The sequence below is a fragment of the Perna viridis genome, chromosome 14 (assembly GCF_037379345.1).
Source record: "Perna viridis isolate PV_CMFRI_1.1 ecotype Kerala chromosome 14, ASM3737934v1, whole genome shotgun sequence".
NCBI classification, from domain to species: Eukaryota; Metazoa; Mollusca; class Bivalvia; order Mytilida; family Mytilidae; genus Perna; species Perna viridis.
Window position 1 is genome coordinate 1,052,842 of NC_142458.1, and position 17,786 is coordinate 1,070,627.

Consider the following 17,786-nt stretch of genomic DNA (forward strand, 5'->3'; position numbering starts at 1 on the left):
CATAGGAATAGAATTGGGCCTGGGTTTCTTAAAAAAAAATCTCCAGTTGAGAATTTCCTCAAATCCTGAGTTTTTCCTCAAATCTTCAATTTCAAGATATCTGATTGGTCGAAATTTAAAATGACATTTTACACCTGTCCTGAGTCAGGTATTTCTAGCCTCTATATGTTTATTTTTCATTCACTTTCAGTTTGCCTTTATGTTGCTGGAGTCTATAAGGGCAACTATTTTTCTGTATCTGTGTATAATGTTAATGGGCCAACTTCAGCCTGGCCTGTTGTGTGAGGGTTTCCTCTTCATTTTTTACGACCCATGGGTGTACTGAAGCTGACATTTTTCATCCTGGTGGGGTTGTTGTCTCTTTGACATATTGGGTTTTATGTACATAGTTCAGAGGTCATGAACACTAACAGTTATTTAAGTAATTTTTGCGAAATTTTTTGGCATTTTTTTGTTCGTTAACCTCTATTTGGAGTAAGTTTTATTGTAATAGAGTTGTAAAATTCTGCCTTTGAGGACTTCATGTAGATACATGTACAACATTAAAAATTAACAGCTGGAGATGCATTAAGAGAATTTGGATCATAAAATATTTAATCAAAAATGAGTACATTTGTCATTTGGCATTTATAACAGAAATCACTCATGCACATGCATTAAATAATCTTAATCATATTGATATACTGGCATACCTAAGGATCTGGCATGTAAGGAGAAGAAGGCAATAATTTGATGCTTTATTATAAAGTAAACCTGATTTTCTTCCATGTTTTTCAAATCCAGATTTTGTCATGATTATTTTTACTTCTGATTTTACCAATTCCCACTTTGTTGTATTTGTGATAAAAATACTTTAATATAAGAGTTTGGAATGTATTGAAATTAGTCCTAGGTCTTTTGGATTTTTTTCTCACTATTTAAGTACCATTCCACACTGCCTATGGTGGAGGTGATTCATGGTGCAGAAAAGCCACCAAACAAACAATTATATTTTAATCTACATAAGCCATATCTTTTCTTAAGCCATTTCTGCATACAGATTTGTATTTTGGAAAAAACAATGCATTAATCAACTAAATCAAGGAAGATAACTCTTGTAAAATGTCAATTCTATGTACAATCTACAATAATTTGTACATAATAAGTGCAACAATGGAATTAGAAACAATCATGAAATCTTTGGGATTTTGACATGCATGAATCACCTACTTTCCAAGTTTTATCAAAGGCTGCTACTTGAATGGCCATTTTATTATTGTTTTTTTAACTGATATAATCTTCCTCATAGCTTAGGTGAGTGCCTACTTACATTAAGTACACTCAATAACTTGGTTCTTTAGTCACTTGCATGAAGTTGACAATATACTCCTGTCATCCTCATCTATAGTGAAAAGGTTCTTATGGATTTCTGTAGATTCTGTGTTTGGAAGAAGGGACCTGGATGAATTATCATGACTACCACATTATAGTTTCCTCATAATACATGTATCTAATATTAATTGTCTCTTATCAGTCAATTTAATACTTGCATTCCTCGCCAAGTAATTTTATAACATTTTCTGCTCTATCAAAGAAATTTTATTCATTTAATGGGACTTTAATGTTCTCATTAAACCATTTTAAAATGTGGAAATAATTCCATGTTAACAGCTTATTCTGATGCACATCATGATGATGTATGATTTTTATATACTGATTTGAAAACCTACATATTCCTGGGTTACGTGAAGTCAGAAAAAAAAAATGTTCATGGGATTTTTGAGTTACAAACTTAAATTTTATTGCAAGCACGTCCCATATTGTTAATTGTGGTGAATGCAGCCCTTTTAAATACAGAATATCTTAACTCAGTCCTTCCAAACATTCTGGAGTGCTTCACTAAATGTGCCCATTATGCTAATTTTGTCTGGCATGGTTCATTGTTAAATTATATTTACATCATAATAATAATGATATTGATCTGAATGTCAATAATGTATGGCACTAACAGAAAGATGATGAATCTTATTATAATGGTAATAATATTACTCATACTGCATATAAAGTATCAACTGGAAGATGGAATATTGGGGTGACATGCCTTTCTGCAGGCTGTTGCTTTGTCACATTAAAATAGCCCTCAAAGGTTCATTGATTAGTAGTTCTCAATGAAACATCTGCAAATTACCATTAATTGAAACCAAACAAATCAATGATACATTTTTTTTAAAAAGTTATTTTTTAAGATAGAGTGTCAGTCTCTGCAAGAATCAGGCAGTGGATGAAACATAGTTTGAAAAAATAACATCATTTTGATAATGTAAACTGACCATATTTTCCATATGATGTTGGTGCATTGAGTTCCAATCTCACTTCAAGGGCAGATAACTCTGTCAAAAACCTAATTTTCTAACATTCTATTGAAAAAATTCCAAGCAAATCCAGTGATGTAGAGATTAAATGATGCTCTTTTCTAATAGAGAAAGTAACTTAGAGTGATATTACATTGTCAGATTGGTGGGGTTTTGGCATGCATGTTTCTGATTTTTCCCATTTTGCCTGATTCTTATAAACAGTTACACTTTAAAATTATTGCATATTTCTGTTATATTAATGACTATTGTTAAATCCTTTGTCGGTGGGGTTGAGACGAGGGGGTTGAAGATTTTAGTATTCCAAAAGTGGCAACAGGGTCATGGCTTTAATTAGCAGAATACTCCAAATGGACTGTTTTTCTCATTTCAGGATATCAATTCAATTTCACTACTAATTTGTTTTCACAAATAACTGTGATGATTCATGTGTATTCTTTAATGGAATGATTTATTGATTTACTTTGGCAGTTTCTTCTTGCACATGAAATAAGAAAAAATAAATCCCTTACATGGACAAGTTGGTTTACAGAAAAAATGGTTGTCCATATTTATACCCCCTATTATCAAGTGGGTGGTATATTGCAAACACCTTGTGTTGCTTCAAATAGATGAGGCACATGTTGTAAGCAATATTGGTTGCTCTCCAATATCAACTTCTTGTATGAAGGGAGGTATGCAAAGCACGACAACATGCAACTTTCCTCTAGTTATTTAAATTATAACCTTATTGTTTGCTTTGCAGGAAAGTACTAGTCACGATAACGATCAGTCTACAAGACAACGTCATCAGTCAGCTCCAGATGAACCTCAGTCAACCACATCAACACCTACCTCCAAACAGCAGACGTTCCCTCCGTCTCAGAGACAACGTCACTCCTCGGTAGAGCAATCGCCATTCAACCGACCATTGTCTGTTGGTTCAGATTCGGGTAGTTATAAAACCACTGAAAGTTTCAAAAGGTCAACAGAAAGTATATTAGCTGATAAACAATTAGACAATTTTTTGACGTCACTATGGGAGAAAGGAAACGATGTTAATCAGATTCAGCCACAGAAAAAACGAAAATTGTCATCATCAGAAGTTGATAGTACAGGTGATCAAGACCAGACAGGCAAAGAGGGGACAAAGTTAATGAGAGAAAATGCTTTGTTAGCTAAACTCCTATCAACTAAAACTAAAAAGGAAAACATTGTTAATACTGGTATATCAGGTAATGCTAATCCCTCGGCTACGCCTCAGAGTCGTTTAACTAAGGATGTTACTCAGAGATTACTCAGTGTTAAACCTAACCCACAGCAGGTGAAGGACAATAAGTCAGATTCTGTACAGTCGACCTCTGACCTCTTTCTTCTGGCTAGTAATAAAGAAATGGGTCAGCTTAAAAACCTCAACAAAAACTCTACTCTGAACAAAAGTAGTGATTTGTTAAATAGTTTTTCATCGACCAATCAAGTTGGAACAGAGGATAGCACTCAAGATAACTTTGACACTCTACAAATGTTGTTAAGCAGTCAGGCTGAGAGTAGTATGGAGATATCTGAAGTATCTGAATCTACTGATCCATTACTGAACGAAATACTGCAACAAGCTGAGGACCTCAAACAAGACTTAAACGGACCCCCAACTCCCAGCTCATCAACTGGGACTGTTAATAATGGTCCTAGTCAGCCAGAGAACACAGGCATGCTCAGTGACCTAGCTTTACTTTCCCAGTTTGAGCAAGTGTTGAGTGAAAAAAATGCGTCATTAGAAGAAATTGATCAACTACTTGGAATTAGCAGTAAAACAGTCCCTGGGAAACCATCTAATGATATCATGGCCATCGAGGAGATTCAGAAAGAATTGATGCGTGATGACCCGGTACAACCAGGATCGACCAATCAGATGATGACACGGACATTACAACAACAAGTCCAAGGCATAAATAACCCACGTGGAAACTTCATGCAAAGCATGAGTCCAGTTCATGGAAATGGAAACATGGATCTTAGTTTCCCCGTTCAACAGATATCCCCGCCTAATCCTCAAGGATTCCAACAGCAACAACAACCTCCGAACTTTGGCCTCCCAGGTCCCCGCCTTCCTGGACCACCAGGTGAGTATTTAGTATGCCTACTTATGTAAAGTACACATCTATGATGGAAAAGAGGAAGCATCAATTATGGTTTAACCAGTAATTTATAATGCAGTTTGGGTAAATATAATGTATTGTTTTTGCTGAATTATATTTACGGTCTGTAGCATTACAATTGTCACTTTCCAATAATCTCTAGCTACTGAATGTAGATATGAATTGAAATTATATTTAAGGATTTCAATCTTTGCTTTCTCTGGGTAAAAATTATGTCACTGCAGAAATTTCTGGTTGTTCTTTAACCTGGCACACAAAACTAATTGATTACATTATAACAATAAATCCTTATGGTATTAGTTCTGAAAGCCATTTGGGAAAGAGTCTGTTCTACCTATGCATGAATTCTGGTTTATTGTTGAAAAGACGCTTTAAAATTTTAGGAAACTTTTTTGTTTTAATCAGTTTGAAAGCTCATTATGTATTTTAATCAAAATGAATAAGTAATTAAGAAATAATTGCAGCTTTGCATATCCAGATTAAAGATAGACTATACAGGGCATGATTTGATATGGTGATATCATGACCATGACAGCATATTGTTATTAGGCCTGTCAATGTTAATTTCTTTGTTCTGAGGCCACAAATGAGGGAGGGAGCTTATGAGTGCCTTAAACACAAATTAACTGAAAACATGTTCTATAAATACTTTCCTACATCAGAGGTGTTTTACTTATACGGTTTGTCCATATTTTACAAATTTTGACAGATAATAAGGCTCTTTGGCTTGGGAATATCTCCATAGTACCTATGTTAAAATTTCACAAAGTTCAGGATTTTATGGAATTTTCTATTTCCATGGTGATTAATACAGATTGTTATCTAGTAGTATAAACAGATCTGTTACATTTAACTGTTTCATAGGGAAGCAAAGAAAAAACTTTCATTGTAGGGCCTATGAGTGCCTTAAACACAAATTAACTTGAAACATGTTCGATAGCAACTGGTGTATATATATTTAACTGTTTCATTGGGGAAGCAAAAAAAAAAAATAACCAACTTTCTCTATAGGGCCTATGAGTGCCTTAAACAACGGCATCCAACCCCGACCAGGTTTCCCTAGTAGTATGGCAATGCAGGTCAGACAGTCACTTCTACAACAACAAAAGATGAAACATCAGCGGGAAATGCAGAAGCGTTTACAGGCACATGAACAAGCTCGGAGGAGGGCACAAATGCAGGCACAGCTTTCTAATAACTTTGGTCAACGGTTCAGTTCGGTGAGAAATTAACTTAATTAATTACAAACAGTTTTTTTCATAAGAATTTGACTTAACTTAAACAGTCAAGCCCTTAACAGGTCAGGGATTTAAATTTATGGAGGTCTGAGGTCTATGACCCTCATTTTCTAACATTTATAACCTTTAAACTTTCATTTATTCTAAGGCCTGAACCTTTAACCCTCTTGGTTTTCCTGAAGTGAATCATTGTTTTACAAAAGTCCAGGAACTTTTATTTTTTAAACCCTGCCTCATGAAGTAGCAGAGTATTATGTGATACCCCCCCCAAAAAAGTCCTCAAGTTTTCCAGAGGAAAAACTCTGGAATGGTGTTCTTTGACATTCATTGGAGATCAATGGGTGGGCTTGAGCTGATCATCCCAGTGCTGTTGTTGCCCTGGAGATCAATGAGTGGGCTTGAGCTGATCATCCCAGTGCTGTTGTTGCCCTGGAGATCTATGGGTGGGCTTGAGCTGATCATTCCAGTGCTGCTGTTGCCCTTTTGACATATTCACCATTCCTATTCTCATTATTACTGTATGAGAACTAACTTTCAATCTAATATACTTTATTATGGAAATGTTTTTAAGTGTCAGTCTCTGTAAGAATCAGGCAGTGGATAAAACATGGTAAGGAAATACCTGCCATTAAGAAATTTTAATTTGACTATTTACGCCATCAGAATCAAGGAAAAAAGACAATATTTTCCATATCACTATGTAAATAGAGTTGAAATTTCATTGAAATGCACTGAAAATGAAGGGTAGATAACTCTTCCAAACAAAACTCATTTTTCTAACATCCTGTTGAAAAATTTCTGAGAACTCCCAGTGATGTAGATATCAAATAATGGTGTTTTAAAATAGGGAAAGCATCCTTGAATGAAATTATATTGTCAGATCGGTGGGTTTTTGACCTGCATGTTTCTGATTATTCCTATTTTTCCTGAATCTAACGAAAACCTAACTGTGTCAGTGACCTCCCTTTATTTTTTGTTGGGCACTAAGGTTAATTTGCTGGTTGTTAGTGGGAAGTGTAGGTTGTTGGTTTCCATGCTTTGGTAATACTATACACGATAGAATGTAAAAGATTGATATAACTAATAATTTTAATGGTCATAAAATACTTGTGATAAGGAAACATTAACATTGATTCATTTAGGGAGTATTGTGCACTGTGTTTATTTACTTATTTAAAAAAACTTACTGTGATTTTTTAGGGGGAGATTAAAATATTAACTCAGCTGCATTTAGGGGGAATTTGTAAGAAACAAATATTGCTGTTATTCTTGATACATTTAATACTAATTTGATTTGTAGAGTATGGACAACAGCTCCATGCAGGTGCAACCATTCCCAGAAAACTTGGCAGAGTTAATGAACAGTGGTAATGCTCCCAATGTCACACTGCAGGTAAATTGCTTGAAATAGATGAAAAATACTGAATATATAGAAATGAACAAAATAAATTGGTGGTGGATCAAGGGAACTATAATGTTTTTATATAGCCTAGCTGGCCGAGTGGTCTATGGCACTGGACTTAGTGCAGGCGGTGTTGCCATAGATGTCACAGCGGTACGAGTTCGAGTCCAGCGGAGGGAACAACCAAAAGTTTGCATCGCAAATTTGACAGTTCTGACATCGTTGGGAATTTTTTACATCCTTCTATAAGTTTACGTTATCTTCCCTGTATCAATTTGATCCGATGGAGCAGTGTAGCGAATAGAGTCGTCACATTCTGAGACGTTGTATATATATATATATATATATATATATATATATAGATGATGTTCAGTTCCACGGGTTGAAAAGATTTTTTTTTTTTATTATTTTTGTTTATTTTTGTGTAGAATTAAACAGGTTTCATTGTAGTATGGAACCTCTAAATCACCTTGACCTTGAGCTAGCTGCTAATTGTAACAGTTTGTCAACAGCTGTGTTCATAAACATTAGACTGATCATATGGTTTATGAATAAAGACTATTGCCTTTAAGGGTACTTGATGTAAACTTGGATAATTGAAAAGAATAATTAATTTGCAAAAGGACACAGTTGAATTATGATCATGAGGGCAAAGTACACATAGATTTACAGCAAATAATATAGTAAGCTTCAGAGAATAGAGTGATCTTCCCTTGAATAAATGACAATTACCTGAGAACTTTTAGGTAGTTTATTGAACAATTGACCAAGAAATTAAAATTTTTAATCAAACTTCTAGTTAAATTCATGGGAAATGATGGTAAGTTTAAATCTCCTTGTTTTTTTGCCTACCTAAGGAAGTTTATCAGAGAATTTTATCTGTATCATTTAATGAAGGGAAGACCAATTTTTTCCCCTGAAGTTAACTACATTACTGGCTATAATTTTGTTAGGTATATCTACAGGTGAAACCTGCATAATCCCCTCTGTACTGTCGAATCTGTTCAGTTTACCCAGGTTCAAAGTTCATTGAAACTGATACATATGGACTTCATGAAAAAAGGTATCTGATTTAGACAGATTTTGGGTTTATTTGGTGTTGAGTTTAGACAGGTTTTACTATTTTTGCTTATCTTGATTACCAAATTGATTATCTTATTTGTAGTATAGGGTTACGTAAAGATGACAGATACTTGATTGTTGATGAATCTATAATCATCAGCTAAAATCTACACAACATCAAAGTTCTGTTACTTTTCCCTGCAACAAGGGCGAGATTTATTACAAAAATATTATTTCACTGAAAAAAATTAAAATCTATTATTATATAAATAGCTGCATAGGATGAAGAGTTTGGGTGGAATAAACTCTCGGACTCTCGAACCAAAACATAACAACACTTTTGTCTTTTGATATAAACTTTATTAAACATCACTGATAATTTGGAATTTCAATTGGACAATCACAAAATTTAAAGTTATTTTAAAATGACACTTACGTGTAAGTATTTGTCAGTGTCTGTAAGAATCAGGCAGTGGGGGAAACATCATTTTTGATAGTTTAATTTGACTATTTTCACCATTAGAATCAATGAAAAAAAGTAAGATTTACAATGCCTTTATGGAAAATTGAGTTATAATTTCATTGATATGCACTTTAAATGAATATAACTCTGACAAAAACCTTATTTTTCTAACTTTCTTTTGAAAAATTTATGCTCAAATCCAGTGATACAGAGATCAAATAACTGTCTTTTCAAGAAAGTATCCTTGAGTGATATTACATCGTCAGATCGATGGGTCTTCGACATGCATGTTTCTGAATTTTCCCATTTTGCCTGTTTCTTACAAATACTTACACTTAATCAACCTTTAATAAGGCTTATACAATTTGATAAATGACAGCTCTATGATAAAGTGTACATTTTATTCTGATACAATTTGATAAATGACAGCTCTGTGATAAAGTGTACATTTTATTCTGATACAATTTGATAAATGACAGCTCTATGATGAAGTGTACATTTTATTCTGATACAATTTGATAAATGACAGCTCTATGATAAAGTGTACATTTTATTCTGATACAAATTGATAAATGACAGCTCTATGATAAAGTGTACATTTTATTCTGGTGTTCCAGAGAAACCAGGGTATACCAGGCCCAATGTCACCTCGTTTTAATCCTAATGTGATTTCACAGAATCAGGGAATGAACCAACCAATGATGGCACCCTCAACACCCAACTCACAAATGTCACCTCACTTTAACCAACAATCACAGTGGAATATTCGTCAACAAGGATTACAGAGTCCACTTGGCATGAATCAGGTATGTTATTTCCCTGTCATTCATTCCATCAACATGGATTAGAGAGTCTACTCGGCATGAATTAGGTACTGTGAAAGTACTATGGATTGATTTCAAATTTTGTATTATACCCATCCAGTATACCACCCTCAACTGCAGGCAGTATGTGTTATATATTATACTGAATATCTTTTTAACCAGTATACCACCCTTCTATTGATAAACAAATATGAAAAGATCCATTGACTTAATATTTCTCATTGTGAAGTGTTTTTTTTCCTCTGCAAAACCATCCTTACAAAATGTCGTCTGGTGTTTTTGTTTTGGGCAGAAATTAGAAAATGTACAGTAATACCAGACTGCAACGGTAAGGGCAAGATACGTTTCCGGTTGGAGGGGGTGGTATACTCTAAGGAAGGGTGGTATACTGGAATACCACTTATCCTCTTATCCAATCAAAGTTCTAGAATTTAATATGAAGTATAATATATGTTTATATAGAAGGAGCATACTTGTTAGTGCGTGGATTGGTTCAGGTACTGTAGGCATATCTGGTACTTTTAAATGCAGCCATTTTTTTCACAGCTGTCAGAAATTTTAACAAGAAAAACAGTATTAGAAAATATGAATGAAAATTAAAAGTCTTTTCCAGAAAATGCAAAACTTTTTTTTTTAGTCTAAATCATTTTCATATTGCTGAGTAAATGCCATTTGAGTCTAATTCTTGAGTTATTTTAAGAGATGTGGTATTTGTACAAAAGTTGTTAATATAGATGGTATTAATATCCAAGGGATAGTGATATTGCCTAAAGTACTGATAACGCTTGCAGCTACAGGAAAGGGCTTTTTCAATGTTGAAGGCAATACTACTTTCCAAGGGCAGCCAGTTTATCGATATTGCCCTCTACATAAATAATTGTTGTATTCATTTTCTGAAGAATCTGGAACAGGCATTATCGTGAGTGGATTATTATGCCCACTTGTCTGAAGCAGGCATTATCATGAGTGGCTTATTATGTCCACTTGACATTTTACACATTACCACATGGCCGTGTTTTAACCCATAAGAGTAACTCATTTTCCTCTGATTTTTTATGTAGACATCACAGATGAACATGCAGAGGCATAGGTCATTATCTGGTGGTACAAACGGACAGACACGGTTCCAGTTCCCAGGTGACCAACAGTATAACAACACATCTAACAGTCCAATGGCACAAGTAGGAAACATGCAACAACAGTACAATAGAATGATGAGACAGATGAGCATGCCAGGTATACTCTTAACTCTAGGTGGTTAGTCTCTAGGCAGGTGAGCGTGCCAGGTATACTCTTAACTCTAGGTGGTTAGTCTGTAGGCAGGTGAGCATGTCTGGTATACTCTTAACTCTAGGTGGTTATTCTCTAGGCAGGTGAGCGTGTCAGGTATACTCTTAACTCTAGGTGGTTATTCTCTAGGCAGGTGAGCGTGCCAGGTATACTCTTAACTCTAGGTGGTTATTCTCTAGGCAGGTGAGCATGCCAGGTATACTCTTAACTCTAGGTGGTTATTCTCTAGGCAGGTGAGCATGCCAGGTATACTCTTAACTCTAGGTGGTTATTCTCTAGGCAGGTGAGCGTGCCAGGTATACTCTTAACTCTAGGTGGTTAGTCTGTAGGCAGGTGAGCATGTCTGGTATACTCTTAACTCTAGGTGGTTAATCTGGAGACAGGTGAGCATGCCAGGTATACTCTTAACACTAGGTGGTTAGTCTCCGGCTTTCAGCAGAAGCCTCCCAATATTTGATGAAAAAATCAACAATCTCATGCTTATGTGCTAGGAGATTTAGCCACATTTCAGTGAACTTTGTCCTGTCTTTTCTGAAATTATAGCTTAGTATCATAATAAAATTGTAAATAAATCACTTCAATTCTTGCCAAAACATGACATGAATACAAAACTCTAACACAATTATTTATATCCACCACTACCCCCCCTCCACACACACACACACACACACGATGTAACATGGCTTTTTTTTTTTTTTAAAGTTGTGTGCCATTCCATTTGAACCGTCAATGTGGCAGTTCCCAGATAATAACTGAAGAATGGTTTAATGATTTTTTTTTTCAAACTTTACATAGTTGTTTAGTACCATAAAATACAGGTTAGGTTTAATTTTAAGCACAATCCAAAAAACAGTTTTCACTTGAAGCCATTTTGAACATTTTGTCCTCATCTTTTTTTTACCATTACAAGGCAGTTTATCCCTTAATGTTTCATTAATGCCCCCCCTTTTTTATGGACACAGCCATATATGCCACATATGATATGATATGGTGCTGAATTCTTATGATAATCATATGTAAATTGAAACATAAGATTCTCATGTGTGGCACTTCAGGCTGTGGGTACATTATTTTGTTTTTTTCAAGATATCGATTCATTTTTGCTGCTATGTGTTTCCTGACTTATTATTCCATTATACATGCATCAGATTTAATGATTTTATGCTTGCATCATAGTTCATGGTTATTCAGGATATCAATTCAGTTTTCTTGCTTTTTTGTTTTGTTTTTTGTTTTTTTGGTTTTTTTTTTCTTTGCGAGTTTCATTATGTCTTACAGCTGTTCCATAGTTGGGGGATTTATTTGTTGGGGAATGTTTTTTTATTGCTTTCCAATTTCACAAAAATAATCTATGGCAAACATACTTGTTTAAAATGCTTCATCTCATTTTAATGTTTACGCCTTAAATTTGACTGGTTCCTGATTTTTACAGGTATGTCAAAATTTTTAGCTGCCTTTAATTTTTTGGTTTATTTAAGAATTGGCTATGAAAAAAATTTTGTCTATTGAAAAATAACATGAATTTTCCATGTGCATATTGTTTATTGTGTGAAGTGCAATAAACAAAATATGCGCATGGAAAATTTGTTATTTTTCAATAGAAAAAATTTTTTTCATAGCCAATTCTTATAAATTAATTTTAAAACATATTTTTTTCTTTAAACATGAGAAAAGTAGCTCTGAATTTAACTGAATAGGAGCATGTCAATTATTTTTTTTATCCATTGAAATATAACAAAATTATTTTAACCAATCAGATTACAGCATTTATTTCAAATTAATTAATTGTATTTTGATTTTTAAGAATAAAGTCTTGAATGATTTGGATAAAACTAATATATGCCAGTTTCTTTGGACTTTAGAAATAAAGAAGCCAGATACAGAAACCTGTAAAAATTTGGCTTCATTTAACCAAAGAATAAATATTTAAAAAAAAATTAAGTTTAATTGAAATAAAAACATGTCTTCACACAGGGCGAGGATCTCCAAGAACATCACAGAGTCCATTTGGAAACAGTCCTGACCCCATGCTGATGTCACCAAGTTCCATATCCCCCAATAATTCTTTACGACAGCCATCATCAAGTCAGATCAGTCCACCTTACAACCAGACAATGGGGCCGATGTCATCGCTCTCACCTGTACAGAACATGAACCCAGGGGTCAACTCGATGGCACCCTCTAACAATGGGTTTAATGACTTTGAGTTACTGGACATGGACAAGTAAGGAAAAAATGTTATTTTTTAATTGATTTTATTTGGAAGGAAATCATGTGATGACTTAAATAAGATACGGCCTGTATTGTCCAATCTGTTTATAAATAAGATACAGCCTGTATTGTCCAATCTGTTTATAAATAAGATACAGCCTGTATTGTCCAATCTGTTTATAAATTCTTCTGTTAGTAAACTTAACATGTTGCCCTCCTTCTAAATGCCTCATGCTATACTTTAATGCACTGGAGGTGAAATTTTAAAATATCATGAATTTTCAATGACTAAGGCATCAGATTTTCTTGACTGTTATACTGTATTTCCTTCAGTTTCATGTTGGTTTTTCTTTTCTTTTTCAGCAAAATGAGTATGAACAAATCAGACTTTGTCAAGCAAGAGTTACGGAACATTTGTAATGCCCGATCTGAAAAACAGATGGCTCAAATGAGTCAACATCACTCTTCACAGTCCCTCCCATTACAGTCGCCTGGGCAACAATCTTTGACCTCACCTCATTCCCAGACATCTATACCCCAGCAACAATCTATGAAGTCATCACAATTACCTCCATACCCCCAGCAGCAGCAGATGACATTAATGCCGGCTAATTACGAGTCAGAAATACCATCAGATATTCTAGAACAAAGTGAGTACTTTTGAAGAATTGATCACAACATATGAAATTTATATTTATCACTATGTTTGCATATTGTCCACATGAATTGTGAAAGTCCAGAATTACATGACATTCATGTGATTTTCACTTGAAATTCACTTCAGTTAAAATAACTTAATTTGATATAAAAACTTCATGTAAAATTCACCTAAAGCAATGATTTACATGAAATCTGTCACAAAAATTATTTGTCATGTGAAAATCATATGATTTTTGCCTGTTTAATGGTACCAGTGTTTGACTGAACTACAAATTCAGATTCTTACTTAGAATGTAAAATTTAATTGATCTACAGAAATCAACTTTCAACCAGCTAATGAAATTTTTAATAAGCTAAAAAATTGATACCCAGAAAATTAAACATCGTTTTATCATTATTTGAAAAGTTTTATATAGAATAGACCCTTTTCAGGTGAGACTGATCTTTTATCTACCTTCTAATGGTTGTGTAGTATAACAAAAGTAGATAGGGATTGAACTTTTCAACCAAGTTGATTTCTGAATTAAACCTTGAGTTAATCTCAGACAAACAATAATTTTTATTTACAGTAACAGAAATGGCCAAAGAGCATGGTGTTATGACAGGTACTATGGGTGGAGGACTGAACCTCGAGGATCTCAAAGAGGAAGAGGTACTAAAGAGAAAAAGGGAGGAGGCCAAACAGGTCTATGAAAAGTTCCAAGCCCTCGCCAAAAATGGCAGTGTCGAAAGTCAAGGTAGGATCGAGTTAGGTATGCATTAATTGAGAGAATCTGCCCATGAATGAGGTAAACTTTCTGTGGTGTATTATTTGTCATGGAGATAATTGATGTTGGGGGTTACTGAGGGATGGGTGAAATTTCTGTCCTATGGTGTATTGTTTGTCATTGAGATAATTGATGATGGGGGTAGGGGTGGGTGAATTTTCTGTCCTATGGTGTATTATTTGTCATGGAGATAATTTATGATGGATGTAGGGATGGATGAATTTTCTGTCCTATGGTGTATATGGGGTGGAGATATATTGTGATGGAGGTAGAAATGGGATTAATTTCTGTTCTAAGAGTTGGTGGTAGGGGTTTATAGGGGATAGGGATGGGATGAACTTTTATCCTGTGGTGTATAGGCATGGATATTTTAGGTGATGGGTGGAGGAGATGACAGAATGATATTGAGGGTTGGGTGGAGAAGAAATTGGGCAACGGGGAGTTTTGAGTAGGCATAACAGAATGAAAGTCTAGGTTGGAAGCTTACACCATTCAAGGACTTCAATATTAATTCAGAAACTAATGTTTTGTATTTAAAATTGAAATATATTGTGACTTCATTTAGAATTTAAACCACAAATCTTTGCTATTTACACATAAGGGCCAACCTTCACAGTACCATGTAAATTATTGTAAACATATTAATTTTTGTGGCTTCTATCAAATGAACATATTCACAGATGTCAATTTTCACTGTTTCCAAACAAAAATTATTAGTGCTATATGGTGATAAAATCCATTTCCCAGGTAAAATTTTCTGCAGGTTTATGTCAATTGCAAAAATAGCAAAAATTAGTACACCACGAAAGTTAATACATTTACAGTAATTAAGTAAGTAAAGAATCATGTGTTTGCACAACCAATTGAATAAAATAAAACATATTGTTCCTGTATGACAATATTAAATGCACAGTTGTTTCTATGTAATTAATGGATGTTATTGTTTAATTCAAGTAAATGTAGTGGCTTTTTTTCTTTTGGTTGGGGTTGGGGTTGATGGAATAAAGTTTAACATACAATAATGTTTTTGTTCCATTGTTAACCGATATATATAGCTGAGGCTCATTTGTTATGATGCTGAAATTAAATAACTTGAGTTATCATTCATTATGAAAGCTATACAGGCTGTTCCATCAAAAGATATGAGGTACCAGGGGAGCCACCTGTAGAAGTTCTATTGATGTTATGTATTAAACAGTATATTTTATCAAGAGACCTGAACACCCACCCATATACAAAGAATTAAAGTGCCTTCCCCAATCCCTCATATATTTTACTGGAACAGCCCTTATGCTTTTCGTCACGACCTTACAAATCAGTGCAGTCTGCGGATGATATGACAGTCAGAGAGTCAACAGAAAATTAAAGATTTCAATCAGGGGTTACAAAAATCAGTGAACACAATAAAATAAGCAATAATCAATTATAAATGATAACAATTTGTTTGAATTTCAGTGGAGGAACCAGATGAGGTTATACCAAGTACAGTATTTAGGAAACAGTTGATGAACCCTAACAACAACCCCAACCAACCATTACAAAGATCCACTAGTATTGATACACAAAATGTTCAGGTTGTCTCTAAAGAACCTAGGGTAAGTTTGTTCTCTAAAGAACCTAGGGTAAGTTTGTTCTCTAAAGAACCTAGGGTAAGTTTGTTCTCTAAAGAACCTAGGGTAAGTTTGTAGCCTACTGTTTGATACCCACCAGAATATGATCTATAGATAACCACCATGGTGGTGTCAGGGTAGCATCCTGGCTTTGAGTGGGAGGCTGTGGTATAGATACATATTCTAGCTATTCTGAAGACTTAAAAATTTCCTTCAAGCGCATAGGGAATAATGTGATGACTGGTTGTTTCGAAGGCATAATCAATTTACCTGTTAATCCTCCCTCTTTTAGAGTCTCCCACATGTGAAACACCAATATCCCTCTTTCACAAATTTCTCCCCCAAAAATCTCCCTCTTGGTCATTTTAGCAGAAAATATTGCACAAATTATGTCTCAAATGGCTTTTTAAATTGATATAAATACAATGTTTATGTAACATAATAATCACTGAGAAACTATCAACAAATAATTAATCTTTTTATTGTACTAATTCCTCAAATTTTGATTAGAAACCCTTAGTAGATTAACAAGATTATTATAGAATTTTATTTCTATGCACTTAGATTTCTAGCAAAGTTATCTTTTTTTCTGCATAAGAAGTTGTCACGCTAAATCTCCCTTATAGAAAAACTGAAAAGAGGGAGATGTCCCACTTTGAGCATTCAAAAGGTTAACAGGTATAAATCAGTGATGTGCCTACCTTCTGGTTGTTGCTTCTTAATAGCTAGCACAATAAAAATCTGGCTGTTTGTTAGACTTGAACAAAGATAGAAGTTTACAAACCTTCTTCAGCTTTGGTTTACTTTTAAAATTACTTGTTTTATTCATAAAAAAATAGGGATGAAACATATATAATGGTATCTACCTCAATTAGAATATGATATGGACAAGCATTCTAGTTAAAATTGATTGTTCCATTCAGTCACTGCATGTTGGATCTAACAATCCTCTTTTCTACTTCCTGTTTAGATGACTTTTCATGGGTCATCAGGTTTCTACCTATAAATAATGCTTTTAAAATCATGAAAGCTGAAATCTGATTGGCTGATAAGAAAAACAGTTCTCTGAACAGAAAGTAAGATCAATATTTATTAGATACTTCCTGCAGTGATTTAATGGAACAATGAGTTCTTAGTAGATCTAATTGTAATTATACTCGGCATCACATAAATAACATACTGTTAAAATTTGAATAAAAATATTTTCTACGACTTAATTGACACCTACCGTCGTTTAAATTGTCTTAAATGACTTGCTCATTTGTTTAACCAAATGGCTTCTCCCTAAACAAGTCGCTTATTAGCTTAAATCATGCGTAACAAATCCTTACGGGAAAATCCCATACTAATATCCGCCATGTTGGTTTCTACGGGACGATTTGTTTACAAACGAAGTTCGTAAGTTCCCGTCGAACTCTGGTGACAATCGTCTGCTTGATCAACTTCTCGGTATTGTACGTTGTTCACGTAAAATAAATCCGAGATATCCGAAATAACGCCGAAATGCATTCTGGGTTCTTCGGTTTTTGGACAAACCATTTAAACGTAAACAACATCTCCTAGCAACCCGATCACTGTAAACATGGCCGACTTTTTACAATGTAAATATTGGCACCGAGAATTAAAATCTGACCAGAATTTAACGATTCAATGTTTGGGGAGAAGCCGTTTGGTTAAATGAATGAGCAAGTCATTTAAGACAATTTAAACGACGGTAGGTATCAATAAAGTCGTAGAAAATATTTTTATTCAAAGTTGAACAGTATCTTATTT

The 17,786-nt window shown here is 34.3% G+C and overlaps 1 protein-coding gene across 9 annotated transcripts in view; it reads left to right on the forward strand.

The window, feature by feature from the left end:
* LOC148597672 (uncharacterized) overlaps window positions 1-17,786 on the forward strand; it is a 134,185-nt gene that overhangs the window by 109,208 nt on the left and 7,191 nt on the right. For 7 of the 9 annotated variants that reach the window (XM_088560915.1, XM_088560923.1, XM_088560917.1 and 4 more), the window contains 9 exons: window positions 3,097-4,450; window positions 5,498-5,706; window positions 7,025-7,117; window positions 9,269-9,457; window positions 10,537-10,711; window positions 12,740-12,989; window positions 13,340-13,626; window positions 14,206-14,388; window positions 15,859-15,998. In XM_088560915.1, the coding sequence (XP_088417041.1) occupies window positions 3,097-4,450; window positions 5,498-5,706; window positions 7,025-7,117; window positions 9,269-9,457; window positions 10,537-10,711; window positions 12,740-12,989; window positions 13,340-13,626; window positions 14,206-14,388; window positions 15,859-15,998 (2,880 nt within the window). The remainder of the gene's footprint in view (window positions 1-3,096; window positions 4,451-5,497; window positions 5,707-7,024; window positions 7,118-9,268; window positions 9,458-10,536; window positions 10,712-12,739; window positions 12,990-13,339; window positions 13,627-14,205; window positions 14,389-15,858; window positions 15,999-17,786) is intronic. The other 2 variants (XM_088560920.1, XM_088560916.1) reach the window with 2 other exon arrangements.